The following is a 19336-nucleotide window of genomic DNA, read 5'->3' as shown; positions in this document are numbered from 1 at the left end:
ATCTCTCTCTCTTCCTCACTTCCCCACCTGTACAATGGGGAAAATAACACCACCTATTCTCTCAGGGTTGTTAAATTCATTAATGATTGTGAAGGACTTGGATATTATGGGGAGAGCACCACAGAAACACCCAGGACAAAATAAATATTTCTGTATTCAGGGAAGGTGTGTGTTAAATAAAACCTGGGGCCACACACTGAATGTGGAGGATTGAAAGAAAAACAAAACAGCCTGTTCACTGAATGCAGCAGGGTTCTTGTGAAAAAATAGTACAGTATGTGATGGTGCAATTAAAGACTGTATCTCAATGCATATGCACAGTAGAACTGCATTAAGAAATACACAGGAAATCTGGCATTTTCTAACTTTTGGTTGTTTGACTTTGCAACCTTAATATTTTTAACATAGATTGTGGATGTAATAGTTAAATAAAATATGTAAACTCAATCACGAATATATGCTGACGATATTTTTGAGAAGGATAATTTTGAATGTATGTGGTGCAATTGTAATAAAGTAAAACCTGCAGTAAATTAATTCCAACAAAATGAAGTACAAAATATTGGGCCAACTTCAACTAACAGTTACACCAATACGATTCCATTGATCTCTTATGGACTACAGAAGTACAACTCACTGTTTCTGCTATAGTCACTACTTCTGTTTTCTACAAATTGAAAAATGCAATACACCCAGGGGCGGCTCTAGAAATTCCGCCGCCCCAAGCAGCGCGCCGCTCGCGCCGCCCTTCCCCGGTCCCGCGGCCGGGGCAGAAGTGCCTGCGGACAGTCCCGTGGTCCCGCGGCTCCGGTGGAGCTCCCGCAGGGACCAGCGCACCCGCTGCAGTCATGCCTGCGGGAGCTGAAGCGGAGCCGCGGGAAGAGGGGACCCTCCGCAGTCATGCCTGCGGCAAGTCCGCTCGTCCCAGGGCTCCGGTGGACCTCCCGCAGGCATGACTGCGGAAGGTCCGCCGGGGCCAAATGCTGCCCTGCCCCGACAATGCCGCCCCACGCGCCTGCTTGGCACGCTGGGGTCTGGAGCCGGCCCTGAATACACCTCACCTTTTCCGAGGAGATAAAAGGAAAAAACGGCTAGTATAAACTGAATATCAGCTTTTATTTGTTAATTATGTAGAAAGAAACATTGAACTACATAACCCCAAAATACTGTATACTGTTTGTCACGCTGTCTGGAGTGGCTCATGACCATGAGTGCCTGTCTCAGGACAGACACCCTAAAATGGTGGTATGTTCTATATTTATATTTTGCCAACTCAGTACCAAATGCAAACTCTCAAAGTACCACAATAGTCTTATAATGGAGTCATAGTCAGTCCCCTTAGACTCTCCAGTCTATCTTGCCATGCAGGCAAGCTGGACTATGTGATAAATGGTCACTTACACCAAAAATCACAAATATTCCAGGTTACTACAGTCCCAAGAGACCAATCACTCGAGTTGCATCCTAGATCTCACATCAAAGACAATGTTGGTAGCCAATTCCATACTAAACTATCTAAAGGTTTTTATCTAAGAAAAAGAAATGAGAGTTATTGAACAGTTAAAGCAGGTAAAATATATGTACAGGTGAGTCGCAGTCTATAATTTCAAATGGTAGCAGAGATGTAGTAATCTGCCAATTTCCCAAAAGTCTTTGAGGGCCTATCCAGGGCCGGCGCTCTCACTAGGCGACCCTAGGCGGTCGCCTAGGGCGGCAGGATTTGGGGGTGGCATTTTGCCTCCCTCAGCGGAAATTCGGTGGCGGGGAGTCCTTCCACTCCGGGTCTTCGGCGGAAATTCGCCGGCGGGTCCATCACTCGCTCCGGGACCCGCCGGCAAAGTGTCCCGAAGACGCGGAGCAGAAAGACCCCCACAGCCGAATGCTCAGAGGAGGAGCACTGCTGCCTAGGGCGGCAAAAACCGTGGCACCGCTCCTGGGGCTATCCAGAATAACTCTGGGAATCTTCATCTTCTCACTCAGTTATTCTGCCCTGTTAGACTCCAAACAGTCCAGAGATGAAGAATTTTCTCCTTGAGTCCATACTTAGAGCTTCTTCTCACAGAAAACAAACTGACTGGGTCACTATCCACTTAGACTCTTTCTTTGATTGGCAGAGAGAGAATTAATACTTTCCTGTTAAAGTTCTTCATTTGCATTATACAAGACTTCTTTCTCATTTGCTGAGTTGTTTAGTTACAGGGAAATGTTTGCTATTACATTATAGCAGGATACAGATAAGTGAAAATAATGCACGTAACATCCCATTAGTTTTCATGAAGTTTAAACACCAAATACATTCTTATTCATTTAACCATCACTTTTATTTATATAGTACACAGGTGAATTAGCCTGGCTTTCAGCTATGCATTTGTAAGTGTTCAGAGAGGCCTAGGGCTTTGGCAGGAGCTAGCACCTGGTCTGCAAGCATCACACTGTTATCCCACGGTAATAAACTATATAGCTCACTTATACTTTTCTGTTATATTGCTCTTATATTGTACTATCTTCTACTGACTCTACGGACACCACTTATATAATGATAGGACGGGATTTTTTTTAAAGTGCTCAGCATTGGCCTAAAAGTTTGGATCCAAAAGTGGAAAGGGCTCTTTTCTCTTGTTCAGTTTGGATAGGTGTGGCATCTTGCAAAAACAGTAGTTCTAGGGAGATTTCATACTAAGATAGCAGAGGTCTTACAAGAATAACTAATCTCATGAGAATTCCACCATTCTAGATGATCTGATTTTGTGAGATTTCCACCATTCAGTGCCAACATCTTGTAAGAACAGCACAGTCAGAGCCATACTTGAAACAGCCCTAGTTTGGTCTCCATTCTGAAGCCCAAACATCAGCTCAAACTAATTGAGATCCAAACACTACTTCTTTGGCCCATCTTTAGATAAGTTAGTGTTTGGGTGCTGGGTGGTGTTGGTGGCCTGTGATATACAGGAGGTCAGATCAGATGATCTGGTGGTCCCTTCTGGCCTTAAACACTATGGCTATGGCTAAGACGGACTACTTTTTAGATTGTAAGCTCTTTGGAGCAGGGATTGCTGTTTACTATATTTGTACTGAACCTAGCACAGTGGAGCTCTGACCTGATCCTTTAGTAATTACATCACTACAAATTATAATAATGGTAAAGCAAAGTGTTTTAAATGGAAGATATCCCTGTGACTTTCTTTTGCACCTCTGTTTTCCCCTGTACTTTCTCAGGCCATTTTGCCCTCGCCCCAACAAATCCCCTGATTGCCCCATAATGCTCAGCTAGTGGAGTCCAGCACATATGAGCCCCTTTCTAATGAGCCCCAAATGCAAGACATTTCAAATCTTATGAGCTCTGATCACAGACTGCAAACTTTGAAATCAACCAAATCAAAACCCCATACTCAAACATCCCTTAAGTTTGGCGAAGTTCAGACAGACTTTGCTACTTCAACCCATCTCTGTGATGGGATATTGCATTCTCCAGGTTAGGTGTGGCATTTGAGGAGTGGGCAAGAAGCAGAGAAAGTTGCAGGCTGTCCATCCAGTCTTAATCTCTTAAGGCCAAAACACAGAAACATGGTTTGGTTAGGATAAGGAAATTTTATCTGGAGTGTCTGGATAGTCTACCTCGGGATTAAGAGGAATCCACTGTATTGCCAGTACTAGGAAGAATCAACAGGTACTGGTGGGGAAGAAAAGATAGTCTTGGTGGTTTAGGCACAGAGTTGGAGGTCAGGAGACCTATATTCTATTTTTGGCTTTGACACAGTCCTCTGGTTTGGTTTTGGACAAACTAGTTAATCTCTCTACGCCTATCTCTTTAACTGTTGTTTAAAAATGTGTATAATAATCCAGGTTATTTTGAGTTTTGTGGACTATGCTTGTAAAATGATGGAGAAACTCTAATGGAAGGCACTAAGAGCCAAATCTTGGCCTGGGATTGGTGCCACCTTATATCTTATCTGGGCTGCTCACACCACAGTGGGGAGCAAAGCCCCAGTGATGAGACTACTCCCATTCATGTGGGCAGGCAGACATGGGGAGTGGAAAGAGCCTTGCTGCCCCTTACCCAGGGATTGTGGTAAATTCATGATCCAGCCCAATGGTTTTCAATCTGCAGTCCACGGACGGCTATGTCTAAGAGGTCTGCAAAGGTTGTCATTACCACAGAACAGTGGTTTTCAACCTGTGATTTGTGGACCCTGGGGTTCCGCAGACTATGTCCAAGGTTTCCGAAGGGGTCTGCACTTTCATTTGAAATTTTTTAGAGGTCCACAAATGAAAAAAGGTTTAAAACCATGTGGTTAGCCCTACCATGCAAAATATTTTTATGAGGAATCCAACAAATATTTTGAAGAAAAACATAGGTGGTGACCTTCCTGGCCTCCATGCTAAAATTTTGCCTTGTGCATTAAAGCAGCATCCTGTTTAATATGAGAACCCTGCATATGAGAACCCATAAGCCAGATATGAAAGTTTTAGATATCACATTTTAATAAACCATTAAACAGAATAATAGAATATATTCAACTGCAATGACTGGAAGTGCAAACCTGACACAAAGCCTGTTGAAGTCAATTGACAGGCTTCCATTGATTTCAGTGAGCTTTGGATCAGGCCTTACATTAGAACAAGTAGTGATGATTTATTTCATAGTGCTTCTGCCATTAGCTTTTGAATGGCTTCAGAACTGCCACTTGTTTTTCATAAAACCAAATCCCATTTTTCCTCCAACTACCTTTTGTTCACTAACATTTTAGACCAAGATTGCTTGCTACAGCAGATTCCACTGAAAAATACATTTGTTTCTCCTTAAATTTATTACTAGATTCCTTAAATTTATTACTAGATTATAAACGCTCCTTCCTGTGTGTCTGGACAGTGCCTAGCACATTGTGGGTACCACCTGATTGCTAATAATCATAATGATAATTTTTGAAAAATGCCACACTGGCTAACTTGAATTTTTTTTCAAGCTATGGTATGTGCAGTGGTGAGCTCCAGCCGGTTCGCAGGAACCGGTTGTTAAATTTAGAAGCCTTTTTAGAACCGGTTGTTCTAGGGCAACCGGTTCTAAAGAAGCTTTTAAATTTAACAAAGGCTCAGGCAGCTGTCCACCCGGCCCCCAGCCCCAGCTCACCTCCCTCTCTCCCCTGAATGCTCCGCCCTCCTTCTCCTCCCCCTCCCCTGCTTCCCGCAAATCAAACGTTCGCGGGAAGCCTGAAACAAGGAGCAGGCAGGTAAGCCGGGCGGGGGGTTCCAGAGAGGCATGGCATGCGCAGCCCAGTCCGGCTCCCCCTGGCCCCGGCCGAGTGCCCCCGGCTCGGGCTGGGCCCGGCCAAGCGGCGCCGGCCCAGCCCGGCTCAGGGAGTCGGGACCCACAGCACCGGTCCCGGTGCCAGCCGAGCAGCTCCGGCCCGGCCCGGCTTGGGGAGTCGGTCCCCGCGGCACTGGCCCAGCTCGGGGAGTCGGGCCCCGCGGCACTGGCTGAGTGACTCCGGCCTGGCCCGGGGAGTCAGGAGGCAGTCGCGGTCCCGGCCGAGCGGACCCGGTCCAGGCCCCAGGCAGTGTGGTAAGGGGGCAGGGAGCAGGGAGGGGGTGTTCGGTGGGTTGTGAGGAGGTGGATAGGGGTCGGGGCGGTCAGAGGGCAGGGAACAGGGGGATTGAATGGGGGCAAGGGTCCCGGGGGGCAGTCAGGAAGGAGCAGGGGTTGGATGAGGTGGTGGGGGGCAGTCAGAGATGGAGAGAAGGGGTGGTTGGATGGGGCAGAGGTCCCGGGGAGCCATCAAGAATGAGAGGAGGGGTTGGATGGGGCAGCAGGGGGCAGTCAGGGGACAGGGAAGGGGGGAGGATGGGTCAGGGGTCCCCGGGGGGGTGTGTCAAGGAACATGAGGGGTTGGATGGGGCACGACCCCCCGGGGGGGCACGACCCTCCTCGTGAGGTGAGGAGGAGGGAACCTGTTGTTAATATTTTGGCAGCTCATCACTGGGTATGTGAAAAAGAAAAGGTTCAAATCAGTTTCCGTAAAAAGTCAACCTGCTTTGTTCATTCAAAGTTGGAAAAAGAATACTAAATGTAGCTCTACATTCAATTTAACAACCTAATAATTAAGATCCGCTACCAGTCAGTAGTGAGCTGCAAGAAGATAACCAGAAAGGGCAGGGTGGGGAAAATCATGTTTTTCTTACTGATGAGAACAACATTTGCTTGTGGCTAGCTCACAAACTAGCAGCAACTTTCTCATTTGCTTTTAAATGTACTAATTCAATATAATAAAGCAGCCTGTGTGATCACTGCCTTTATCTTCACGCACTAGGCTACATATTTATAATGATTTGAGTGGATATCTGTAAAATAATTTATTATTCATAAGTTCATCTCATTCCACAAGGTAAAAGATGGGTAAGTATGGCTTGATCCTACAGTCCTTATTCAGGCAAAGTTTCCACTGATTTCATTCGGAGTTTCACTTGTGTAGATGTTGCAGGATCAGGGCCAATGGAAAATAATATTCCCAATATGTTAACATTTTTATATAGTTATATTAAATGGCAGTTGCTGCTTTTTAATAAGAAAAAAAGTTGGTGGCCACATAAGCTAATGCCTCCAGAACTGTGTTTATGAGATGAAAGGTTTTAGAGGTGAAAGTTCATATTACAAGGAACTGCTGATCTCCTTGCAAACATGGCTGAAGTGTATTAAGAACAGGCCCCAGCAAGTGGAGACGGATTTTTATTTTCACACTGAAAGAAATGAGTAGAATTTATAATTGCAATTGGCTGGAAGTACCATGGGGAGATGGAGATTTAGGTACTGTATGAAATTTTTAAATAATTCTTTGTTCTTGTCTTTTAATAATATGAATTCTTTTTTATTCTATTTCTCTCTCATGTTTACAAAACAGTGTAGGCTGCTGTTCCCTGTAAATTATATACCAGATGGCTTGGAACTAGTGCTGTTTCTAAATATAGTGAGAGGTAGCTTGTGTTTAGCATCAAAACAGACCACAACAGTAGAGGACTGATAGATTAAAAGGTTTTGAATAAGATCTGTTTGCTAATATTGCTCTTAGACAGCATTATGAATTAGTACATTTGTTCGTGTTCTTAACACTTTCTAGATAACAGAAATTGCAAAACTGGAAATCAGCAGAAAGCAATGAGTTAAATAAGTTAGAATGTTGCTTTTTAAAGACATCTTTTGATATTTTATCTGGAAGGCCCAATTTTGCTGGGCTGATAGTGATTTGGAGGCTGATTCTGTCCTCGTACTTAAAGACAAAACTCCTATTGACTTCAATGGAAGCAGAAGCAGATCCTTGTAAAGTGGAAGAATTTTTCTAAACTTAATTTGCACAGAATATTTCTGCAGTAATTTTAATATCTGTACACTGTTTATAATGGAAGCAATCACATAACTAAGCACTCTATATTTAATGGGTTTAGCAGAAGCCATCAGCTGTTGGATTTCACTGTTCTTGTGGGCAGCAACCGAGGGAAGGTCTAGGTGCAAAATAGAACTTGGAATGTAATCTAGTATCATTTGATTCTCACATGTCACTGAAGTAATGACATTAGCAGGCATTCTCCTAAGCAATCCAAGAGGGCACATGTGAAGAGGGAGGTGAGGGAAGCAAAAATGGGGGCAAACTTGGATTGCAGAAAGAGATTCTACCTGCATATCCATATTCTGTTTTGTATCCAGCTGTAAATCTAAAATGTCCATAGCACCAGCAGTCAATCAGAAATCTCTTAAAAGATTTTTAATATGTTTTTATGCTTTGTGCAATGTACGGTTTTGTCTGATTTTTTTCTACAGTACTGCAGTACTTCTTACTTCTTTCTTTCATATTAAATTGGCAATGGAATAGGCCACCAAAAGACAGTAGAGAATTTTCTTAAATGGAGATATAAGGCCAGACCTTTGAAAGCAGCCTCTAAATGCGGGCTTCTGATTTTTCTTGCACAATCATTTTCAGCCACAAGAAGAGAACTTTTACTTACTACCTGATTTGTGGGCGTAACCATTATTAGAGATCTTAACTCACTTTAGTGCTAGTTATTTATTCTACAAAAAAAAAGAAAAATATTGGCCAAGATTTTCAAAAGTAATGGTGATTTTGTGTACCCTATTTTAAATACCTCACAAGAGCTTGAGTTTGAGGGGGTGAACAGGCAGCACTTTCTGAAAATCAGAACTCTTCAAGGTGTCTCCAAGGTGGTTACTGAAAAGTTAAAGCACCTAAAATCACTAATCACCTTTTTTTAACTCTTGGCTGTTGTCACTAAAAATAAAAATTGCAAAATGAGTTTAACTTTAAATCAAATAATATAGAGAGAGGATATGTATCACCAATTATAGCAAATCATCCAAAATGAATAGCAGAGTATGGCTGTCTTAATAGGAAAATCAGAACTGCCACAGTGGCTCAGACCTGTGGTCCATCTGATCCAACATCCTGTCTCAGGAAGTGGCTAGCACCACATACTCCAAAAGAAGGTGCAAGAAGTCCCACAGTAGGTTGATGTTGGATAGGGGAGTCTCCTCCTAATTCCTATGAGTTCAAGACAAATTTAAGACCTGAAGCATGAGGCTTTATATCACTTGTAAAACTTTGTTTTTTAGTATTTATTAATATAACTCAATATTCTTGCTATCCATCTAAAAATCCAATTTCTTTTTGAATCTTGCTGAGATCTTGGTCTCAGTGCTATCATTTGGCAGAGGGTTCCACAGTCTAATCACGTGTTGGATGAAAAAATATTTCCTTTTATCAGTTTTGAATTATCCACCCTTCAGTTTCATTGAATGTCCCCTTGCTCTCATGTTATGAGAGGAAAACAGAAACTCCGGATCTGCCTTTTCTATACCACTCATTTCATATGCTTCTGTCATGTTCCCTCTTATTCATCTTCTTTCTAAAGTAAGCAATCTCAATCTCTTCATATGAGTTTTTCCAGGGCTGTAGTCATTCTCATCACGCACCACTAAACTCCCTTTAAGCTGCAATATCCTTTTGAGATGGGGTGATAAGTACTGCACACCATTGATTTATATAATAGCACTATATTTTTCATATTATTCTCCATTCCATTCCTTATGTATCCTCATACGTTGTTGGCTTTTTTTCCCCACTACAACTGCACATATGTCTACACTATGGACCTTACAGCAGCACAGCTGTACCGCTGCAGTTGTGCCACTGTAAGGTCTCCTATATAGCCACTCTATGCCAGTGGGAGAGCACTCTCCCACCGGCATATTTAAACCACTCCCAAAAAGCGGCAGTAGCAATGTCGGCGGGAGAGCATCTTCCACTGACACAGCGCTGTCCAAACTTATGTTGGTCGGGGGGGTGTTTTTCACATCCCTGACTGACAAAAGTTTTGCCAAAAAAAGTGCTAGTGTAGACAAAGCCAAGATCTTAAATGAGCAGTCTACAGTGATCCCCAAGTGTTTTCCTGAGTTTATACAGTTAACTTAGACCCCAGTAAGATGTATCAGCAGCTTGTATTTTTCCTCCAACGTGTATTACTCTGCATATTATCAACATTCAGTTTCATATGTCATCATGTTGCCAATTCACTAAGCTTGGGTAGTGCCCTCTGAAATTTCTCAAAGTTCTTTCTGGACTTGACTTTGCTAAAGCTTGATCTACACTAAAAAATTAGTTCAGTTTCACTACATCCATCAGAAGTCTGAAAAATCCACACGTCTGAGCAGTGTAGTTAAGTCCCTGTGTAGACAGTGCTAGGTCAACAGAAGAATTCATTTGTTGACCTACCTTTTGCCTCTCAGAGAGGCGGATTACCTATGCCGACAGAAGAATCCCTTGTGTTGGGATAGGTCGTGTCTACACTGAAGCGGTACAGCGGTGCAGTTGTGCTGCTGTAGTGTTTTAAGTGTAGACAAGCCTGAAGTAATTTTGTTATATGCATATTTTTCCAGATCTCTGCTCATGCCTTTTTCCAGATCATTAATGTATATATTAAACTCCAATCCTAGAACAGAATCTTGAGGCATCCCTCCTGTTAACTTTTTGCCATGATGAAAGTTGACAATTTATTTCTACTTTTTTTCTCTCTCTTAGCCAGTTCTTGATCCATGGTAATGCATTTCCTCTTACTCATAACTACACCGTTTCTTAATAGCCTCCTGTGAGGGACCTTGTCAAAGGTCATTTGAAAGCCTAAATAAATTATGTCGACGGGTTTACTTTTATTCACTATGTTATTGACACATTCAAAGAATCCTAGCAGACTGGTAAGGCACCATATTCCTTTGCAACTGTTAAGTAGTTACATAAAAATGGGCAGGTAATTTATAGAAGCTTCCCATTTTAAGACAGACAACATTAACTATTCAGCTTGATGAAAAGTATGTCTGGAATATATGTGATGCAGTACAGTAATATTACAAAACCTTGTGTCTACAACTTCGTGTTCTCCTTTCTCATACAATTAATTCCAATAACAACTTTATCACTCAGAAACAGGATGATCAGAGGGAGAATTGAAAGAGGAAAAAGTGTGATGGAGGAGAGGGAACTCTGTTTTCTACAGGCTGTTAACTTTCTGTGGTTTCAACACTGTATAACAACAATAACCAAACAAATCCATAGAATAGTTCAACGGGTTGAGCTGAAGTTCCATTGCAATTCACACTGATTGCAATACTCTCTGAGTAGTCACAGCATCTATTCAATAAAAATCAATCAATCAAGGGATTGTTATTAAATGACAATGACATGGTGGTCTCTCTGACCCCATGTGCTGAGCAACTGCTTTTGTGGTATTCCTGCATCAATGAGCCTAGGCAGTAAGAAAATGGGACTGTAAAAGCAGCAAAGAGTCTTGTGGCACCTTATAGACTAACAGACGTTTTGCAGCATGAGCTTTCGTGGGTGAATACCCACTTCTTCGGATGCAAGAATCAAACCTAAATGGGACTGAGAATCAAACCTAAATTTCCTGCAAGATGTTGCAGAATAACAACCAAATCCTAAATCCTGCACCTACCCCAGACAATTAGGCAGAAAAGAATCCTCTCCCTATGTGGTAAGTGTCTGCAATGTTGCTGCAGGCCAGTAGGTACATGAGCATTCTGCAGCTCTCCTAAGTTGAGGCCCTCTCATAGAAGTAATCAGCAGAGGAGCCACAAAAAGGTGTAGGAGGATTTCTACAGAGCCCCTCAAATCTTGACTCCCTACCCAAAGAAACAGAACTGAACCAGTTCTGCTGCGAGGGCCCTCTGTGGCTGTGGAAGTGATGGCTGGATTTGCCCCTAAGTCAGTGGTCTGCCTTTCTTCAATAAGAGTATGAGCATCATTTTCACAGAACCCTCAAACTGTGCATCATCTCTAAGTTATACATAAAAAAGGTAAAGTGGGTTCTCAATTACTCCTTCCCATTTAGAAACCAAGGGGCAAATCCCACCTCTTTCTCTTCAGCCACAAAGGGCCTAAGATATAGTGGAACTTGTGCTGGATGAGGAAAACAAGTAGTTTTGAGAGCCTGTGCCAGGGATTCTCATTGCCTGTATACTGGAGAATCCACCTGTATGGGATTCCCTGCAAAAGCCCACGAAGTAGAGCTGAACCCTGTAGAACAGGGTCACAACAGCATGGGCACACTGGGCTTCAGTAGAAGAAGCAGGGTGGTTCTGTGGCTTGGAGCGGAAGCTAGGGTTTTCTTTCCAAGCCCTGTAAAATATCCTTGCATCAAGAAGCACAACTACTTGGATTTGGTCCATGGGGAAGGATTTAGCCCTAAAAACCTATTTCTACCATGGGAACTCTCTTCTCAGGGACTTACATGTAGATTTCATGGGGAAAGTGGGGGTTGGAGGCTTCAGGTTGGTCTTATCAACCAGAGACATTTTACTGTTAATTTTTTTTTTAGAACAGCTTTTCCTTTTTTTTCAGGAATGTTTCTGAAGGTGTGTGTGGTCCTCATTTTTGCTTCAAATATTCAGTCCAATATGTCTGTGTTTCCTGTTGAAGCTGGTAGATTTTGATATACCTAGACAACATTTTGTAGAAAATATAAAAGGCTCTGGTAGACAAATACCATGAATATTGCTGAAGTTGTTAAAATGCATTAATAAAAAATACCACGTAGAAACTTTTTCTCTTTCATACTGCAGAATTACTCAGTGTAGCCTGTCTGCTCTTTGTAGTGTCCAGGAAAGAATACATATATTTAAGACACTTAGTCCAAAATGAGAATAATTCATTTAATAAAACCTTTGACTTTATTTTTAGCATAACCACTTCTGTTTTGTTCTGTGCATTCTAAGATCTCTCTAATTGCTGTAATTTTTTCAATAAATATTATTATTCTGTAGGTTCTTGGGCAGATCGTTCACCACTGCATGAGGCAGCCAGTCAAGGACGTCTCCTTTCTCTAAAAACTTTACTGTCACAGGTAATGCCCATGTGGTTCTTAAAACATTTTCCTTTTTTATCTTATTTAATGACAACCCAGCAAAAGGTAAATATAGCATGATTATTCTGTTACGGTCTCCATGTGAATAATGCAGAAGTATTTTCATTTGGGAGCTTTGATACTATAAAATTTAAAGACATTTCAAGGTATTTTCCTACTGGTTTTAAAGGCATTTTCTAAAATATATTTGTTGTGAAGCCTTGGTAGATTAAACCTATGAAAACTGTTTCCTTGTAAATGTTGTTGTTCCTTTAAGGTTGCTTCTAAGGGCTAGAATGATGCTATTTCTTTATTTTTGTAAAAAAGAACAGTAAAGCACTTGTTTTGGAGAATTAAGGAAGAACAGTGTCTTAGAGGTACAGTGCATCCTGGGATTACTCCTTGGGTGGTACAATTTATACACCAGCCCTTACTCTCTGCTGTGCCTACTAACCCTTATCCTCAGCTCGTGTAAATCAGCATAGTTGCACTGACTTCCCTTCTCAGCTGATATAAACTGATGTTGATCCATTGACATCAATATAGCTATGCCAATTTACACCAGCTGAATATCTAGCCCTTACTGTGGGAGAACGGATTAGTACATACTAAACAAAGCAATCATCCTGTCTACTGATCAGGAGAAGGACTTGGGAGTTCTTCAGAAAAATTAATTGAAAATAGCCCAGTGAACAGCAGCAATAATAATAAAAAAAGGCACACTGAATATTATTTTGTAACAGCAAAGGGATAAAGTAAAATCAGGAGTTTTACTGTTAGTGTAACAGCAAACCTGCTATTTGGCAGTTAAGTACTATAATACGGTATCAAATAAGAGCCCTTGCTGGAACATTGTTAAATGGTACTACAAAAAGTATACTGTGTAAGCCAATGTAGTAATTTGCTGATGATGCAAAGCTAGCTTCAGTGAAGCATTGTCAACACAAGGGTGGATCGGAATATTATACAGGAAGATCCGGATGACTTTGAAGACTGGAGTAACAGAAATGGGATGAAATTCAGTAGTACAAAGTGCAAGATCATGCACCTAGGATCTAATCATAAGAATTTCTGTTGCTAATTGGGGGGGGTTCATCATTTGGAAGCAATGCAGGAGAGACACCTGGGTGTGGGAGTCGATCACAGGATGACTATGAGCCACCAATGCGATGCAGCTATGAAAAAGACAAACGCAATCCTTGGATGTATCAGATGAGGCATTTCTAGTAGAAACAGAGACGTTTTAATGCCTTTGTACAAGGCACTGTAAGATCTCATTTGGAATACTGTGTACAGGGGCGGCTCCAGACCCCAGCACGCCAAGCGCATGCTTGGGGTGGCATGCCGTGGGGGCGCTCTGCCGGTCGCCAGGAGGGCGGCAGGTGGCTCCGGTGGACCTCCCGCAGGCGTGCCTGCGGAGGGTCCGCTGGTCCCGCGGCTTCGGTGGAGCATCCGCAGGCATGCCTGCGGGAGGTCCACGAGAGCCGCGGGACCAGCGGACCCTCCGCAGGCACGTCTGCAGTAGGTCCACCAGAGCCGTGGGACCGGCGACCAGCAGAGCGCCCCCCGCAGCGTGCCGCCGTGCTTGGGGCAGCGAAATTGCTAGAGCCGCCCCTGAGTGTGTACAATTCTGGTCACCCATGTTCAAGAAAGATAAATTCACACTGTAACAGGTGCGAGATACTAGGATGATCAAGTATCAGAGGGGTAGCCGTGTTAGTCTGGATCTGTAAAAGCAGCAAAGAGTCCTGTGGCACCTTATAGACTAACAGACTTTTGGAGCATGAGCTTTCGTGGGTGAATACTCACTTCGTCGGATGCATCCTACGAAGTGAGTATTCACCCACGAAAGCTCATGCTCCAATACGTCTGTTAGTCTATAAGGTGCCACAGGACTCTCTGCTGCTTTTAGGATGATCAAGGGAATAGAGGGCCTATCTTATGACAGGAGACTGGAAGAGCTTGGTTTGTTTAGCCTAGCAAAAAGAAGACTAAGAGGCAATATAATTGCTTTCTATAAATGCATCAGGCGGGTGAATAATTTAAACTAAAGGACACTGCTGGCACAAGAACACATGGATATAAACTGGCCATGAACAAATTCTGGCTGGAAATTAGAAGACAGCTTCTAACCATTAATAGAGTCAGATTCTGGAATGGCTTCCCAACAGGAGTTGTGGGGGCAAACAATTTAATTAGTTTTAAGAGAGAGCTGGACAAATTTGAGTGCAGTTGTATGATGGGGTTGCTTGTGATGGTAGGGGGCAGGACACAGCAGCCCTGGGGGTCATTTCAGGTTTATGTCTTTTGTTCCTAAAAGCTCATGCTTCAGGTCTTCAGCCAGCCACCTCCAGCCCCCCACCTCCTCAATTTATTCTTGGTGATTTGTTTTGTTTTTTGTTTCCTTCCTCTGAACCATCAGAGATGGCTATAGCTGGAGATGAGACACAGGATGGAGTGGGCCGGTTCTCTGGAGTGGCACCAATCATCCTCTTTTTTCTTGCTATTGCAGGGTCATCAGGCATTGGTGCATCTCAGTCCCTGTTATTCTCTCCCTGTGGCACATAATAGTCTAGTCTCCTGTGGGCTGTAATTTGGTCTACTTTTCGTTGATAGGTTTAGTATGTGGGTGCTGGGTAGTGTTGATGGGCTCTGATATACAGGAAGTCAAACTAAATGGTGGTCCCTTCTGGCCTTCAACTCTATGACTCTGAAAAAGATATCAGTTGTCAAGTATCTAAAAAAACCTATCCACAGAAAACTGCATGAAACTCAGTCATTTTATCAATCTCATAAGGAAGAAGGACTGAGTTCACTCACTTGGAATTTCAATTTGTGACTCTAGGAAGTCTAAGTATTTCAAATGTGAAGTGTAGACCACTATGTGAATGTTTAGAAGCTATTTTTCTTACTCTTTTCTAAATCAAATAATGAAAGATTCTGCATGCATTCATTTTTGTGCTCATATAAGGTATATTATGTATAGCATACTGTAAATAGAGCTGGGTGAAACTTTTCAGATGAATAGTTTATTCACCAAAAAATGCACATTCATGTCTAGTTCACCAAATAGTTTAGATCAGGGGTGGGCAAACTTTTTGGCCCAAGGGCCACATCAGGGTTGCGCTGGAGGGCTGGTAGGGAAGGCTGTGCCTCCCCAAACAGCCTGGCCCCTGCCCCCTATCCACCCCCTCCCACTTCTCACCCCCTGACTGCCCCCCTCAGAACTCCCAACCCATCCAATCCCCCCTGCTCCATGTCCCCTGACCGCCCCCATCCCAGGACTCCCACCCCGATCCACTCCCCCTGCTCTCTGTCCCCTGACTGCACTGACTCCCATCCACACTCCTGCCTCCAGACAGCCCCCACCCCTGGGACTCCCACCCCCTATCCAACTGCCCTCTGCTCCTCATCCCCTGACCACCCCCTCCCGGGAGCCCCTGCCCCTAACTGCCCCCCAGGGTCCCACCCCCTTAGCCAACCCCCCCTGCTCTCTGTCCCCTGACTGCCCTCCTGACCCCTATCCACAGCCCTGCCCCCTGACAGGCCCCCCAGGACTCCCACTCCCAACCCTCCCTGTTCCCCATTCCCTGACCACCCCCCCAAGAACCTCTGCCCCATCCAACCACCCCCTCCTCCCTGACTGCCCCCCAGGATCTCCCGCTCCCTTACCCAACCCCCCCGCTCCACGCCCCCTTACCAGCAGCAGGAGCTCACAGCCACGACACCCGACCAGAGACAGCTGCGCTCCCCACACTGCCCAGCTGGAGCGGCAGGCCAGAGTGTGGCCCATGCGGCAGCGTGGCTGCAGGGGAGGGGGGACAGCAGGGGAGGGGCCGGGGACTAGGCTCCCCGGCCGGGAGCTCAGAGGCCGGTCAGGATGGTCCCACGGGTTGGCCGTAGTTTGCCCACATCTGTTTTAGACCAAACTGAAAAAAGTCAAAACATTTTAGTAAGATCAAAATGTTTCATTTTGACACAAAATTTGTTTCTATTTTCAGGCATTTTGGCTAAAGCAAAGGAAAGGAGGACTAGAGTCATAAAACAATGGTGGCAGCAGAAACAGCAGCAGGAAGAGATGGTGGTGGTAGTTCTGCCTCCCTTATAGACTTTAGTCTAGTGGTTTTGGCATTCACCTGGGAGATGGGTCACCTAACTACCAGGCTATTGAGTCATTCTCACTATCTTTCTGGCCCTATGACTATCCATTGTCATTATGAGTGACTATGAATTGCAATGCATAGTCATTGGGCCAGAGAAATAGTAAAAACAACTATTTGCCTGGTAGGTGGGAGAACCAAGTTCAAGTCCCTGCTCAAATGACTATTTAATTATTTATAAAAAGTGGAACAACTTCAACATTAGGAAAGCCCCCCCTAGCTGAATATCCCATAGCCCAGTGGCTAGGACTGTCTCCCTCTATGAGGGAAACCTAAATTCAAATCCCTTCTCCACATCAGGCAGAGAAGGGAATTGAATCTGGGTCACCTCTATCTTAGGTGACTGCCCTAACCACTGGACTAAAGCTTATAAGAGAAGGGACACTGACAGCAGCAGCACCTCCTCCTCTCCCCATTTTGTAAATCTAGTTCTCCTTTCTTTTGCTTTTACCAAAATGCCTGAAAATTGAAACAAAAATTTTCAGGGTGAAACAAAATAAAACATTTTGTTTCAACATTACTGAAATAAAGCATTTTTGAGTCAAAACTAAATTACTTTTTGATTCACTGAAAATTTTTTTAAAATGTCATTTTTGGTTCAACCTGAAGCTAAACATTTTTAAAAAAAATTGCCAGTGAACTGAAAAATCCATTATTCACCCAGCTCTAATAAACTGTGGTGCTTACAACTAACAATGTTGAAGACTTAACAGCTTTGAATAGCTTTTCTTATCGTTATGTGTGGTTCCTATCCTGTTTAGGGTTACAATGTGGACACTCTGACAATTGACCAAGTCACTCCACTGCATGAAGCCTGCCTAGGAGATCATGTAGGATGTGCAAGAATCCTTCTTGAAGCAGGGGCAAATGTAAGTATCTTTTTCACATGTAAAGTACTGCACTGACCTTATCTAATTGAAAGGGATCTATTCCTTGATTTTTCATCCAAAGCTCTCCACATTCTCCTGCTCCATAGTATGTTGGTTTGTTAACAACAGTAGGTGTAGTAAGTGCAGGCCCTGATAAAGGCCTATTATGAGGCCTGAGGCCTGAACTGAAGTAATGAACAAGACTTTGCTAACAAAAAGCAAAGTTAAGCTGTGAGCCAGAGGCCGGCTTGGTTCACAGAAGCTGGCACGAAAAGGGCTGATGCTGCAGAAAGATATATTCACCTAGCATATTAAAAAATAGACACAGTACTAGAACATATTATACTGAAACATTCCATAGATAACAGGAGGACAGGCCGACCCATCCCAATGACAGGGGCAAAAGGGTAAAATGATGGATAGAGTTGTTTTGTTCGAATCAACATGTACAAGGTAGAAGGCGGTACCTTAATACGTAGAAGGGTTGTAACTTGCTACGTAGAGAGGTTGCACCTCAATACGTCAGGTGTGATGTGTAACTTGTTTGTATCTGTGTATAAGAAGGCATCTCTGGGGAGGTGCCTTTGTCCGGCCGTAGGGGGAGTGGAAAGTCCCGCCACTAAGCCGGGTCCTTGCCAAGAGGCACTTTCTCGTAGTATGCCCTGAGTTAGGCTAAGAAACCTACAGGGAACTGCCATTGTGTCCGAGATAGCAATAAACCTAGTCGACGTGACTTTGCATCTTACTGGACTCTGTGGTTATTGGGGGTTCTCGTCGGGTCTGCTGTGTCAGCTATTTGCGCAGAGCTGGGGCAGCACACAGAGGGAACTCACGCACGCAGCCGAGTGATATCAACATTGGAGAGAGCAGAGCACCACACCGGTACCACTCTGACAACAGTAGGTTTGCCTTTGGGTTTTTTTAAGTAATAAAATAATCAACTAAAAGTCTTTGCTGATTGACAGCAAAGGAGACTGATGGGATTGTTGCATAATGGAGGAAAAGAGAAGACAGCAGAAGTAGAGGGGAGAGAGAAAAGATCACATAAAATGTAGGGGTAGGATTAGCCGCCACACAGAGGATGGGCAGAAGAGAGAACAGAAAATAGATGAGAAAGCAAGAGTGAAATGGACATAAAATTGAGGCATTGTGGCCAATGTAAGCACTGTAAATTGAATGTATATTTATTATTTCTACAGAACACACACGTTTATTGTTTCTACAGAACCCATACATCTTTCCCCAAAAACTGAGAAAAAGACATGTTTCCAGTGCCAGAGAGCTTATAGTCTAAATATGAGACAAGACACAACAAGGGAGAGCAACAAACAAACAGTGAGGGGAACGGGAAAAGGGAGCACAAGATTTACAAATAAAAGCGTATGCAATTACAGTATTTAGGTATGCTTCTGCATTTCTCAACGGTACCATGCTATCTCTACACACACAACTATACAGTCGTAAAGCTTCCAGAGAAATTCCCTCTCCTTAAAATGAGGACTAGCACACGAGGAACATTTTAAAGAGAGTCCACTGTACCTAAACATTTTAAAAAATAAAATTATTTTAAATTGAGTTTTTTGGGGGTGGAGTAGAACACTAGCTCTTCATGGTTATATGCTAATTTTAGAGCTTGTGGAGCACCAAGAAAGAATCATGTGATGATAGAGATTGGGGAGTGCTAATGGAATTTTCCATAATGAAAAGAAAACTTTAGAACTTCAAAGTTAATGAGAACTGCTGAGTACTCAGCACTTTTGAAAGTCAGGCCATTTATTTAGATTTAGTATTATGGTCTGTTATGTTTTCTTGGATATAGTTTAGCATGTTTAAATTAGCGTACCATTATGCAAATAACGAGGGGTAGGGTGGGAAGATAAGAACTGTACAGAA

At 43.3% G+C, this 19336-nt stretch overlaps 2 protein-coding genes across 5 annotated transcripts in view; one reads left to right on the top strand and one right to left on the bottom strand.

Moving 5' to 3' along the window:
* Positions 1-19336, bottom strand: part of SPCS3 (signal peptidase complex subunit 3) — a 107053-nt gene that overhangs the window by 70306 nt on the left and 17411 nt on the right. The window lies entirely within an intron of this gene.
* ASB5 (ankyrin repeat and SOCS box containing 5) overlaps positions 1-19336 on the top strand; it is a 78910-nt gene that overhangs the window by 53666 nt on the left and 5908 nt on the right. For 3 of the 4 annotated variants that reach the window (XM_045018375.1, XM_045018378.1, XM_045018376.1), the window contains exons 2-3: positions 12335-12414; positions 17336-17443. In XM_045018375.1, coding sequence (XP_044874310.1) covers positions 12335-12414; positions 17336-17443 — 188 coding nt within the window. Of the gene's footprint in view, positions 1-6672; positions 6800-12334; positions 12415-17335; positions 17444-19336 lie in introns of those variants that run through there. The other variant, XM_045018377.1, reaches the window with a different exon arrangement.

Source organism: Mauremys mutica, chromosome 5 (assembly GCF_020497125.1).
Source record: "Mauremys mutica isolate MM-2020 ecotype Southern chromosome 5, ASM2049712v1, whole genome shotgun sequence".
Lineage (NCBI taxonomy): Eukaryota > Metazoa > Chordata > Testudines > Geoemydidae > Mauremys > Mauremys mutica.
Note: the sequence above shows the minus strand (reverse complement) of the source record. Positions and strands in the feature narration are given on the sequence as shown.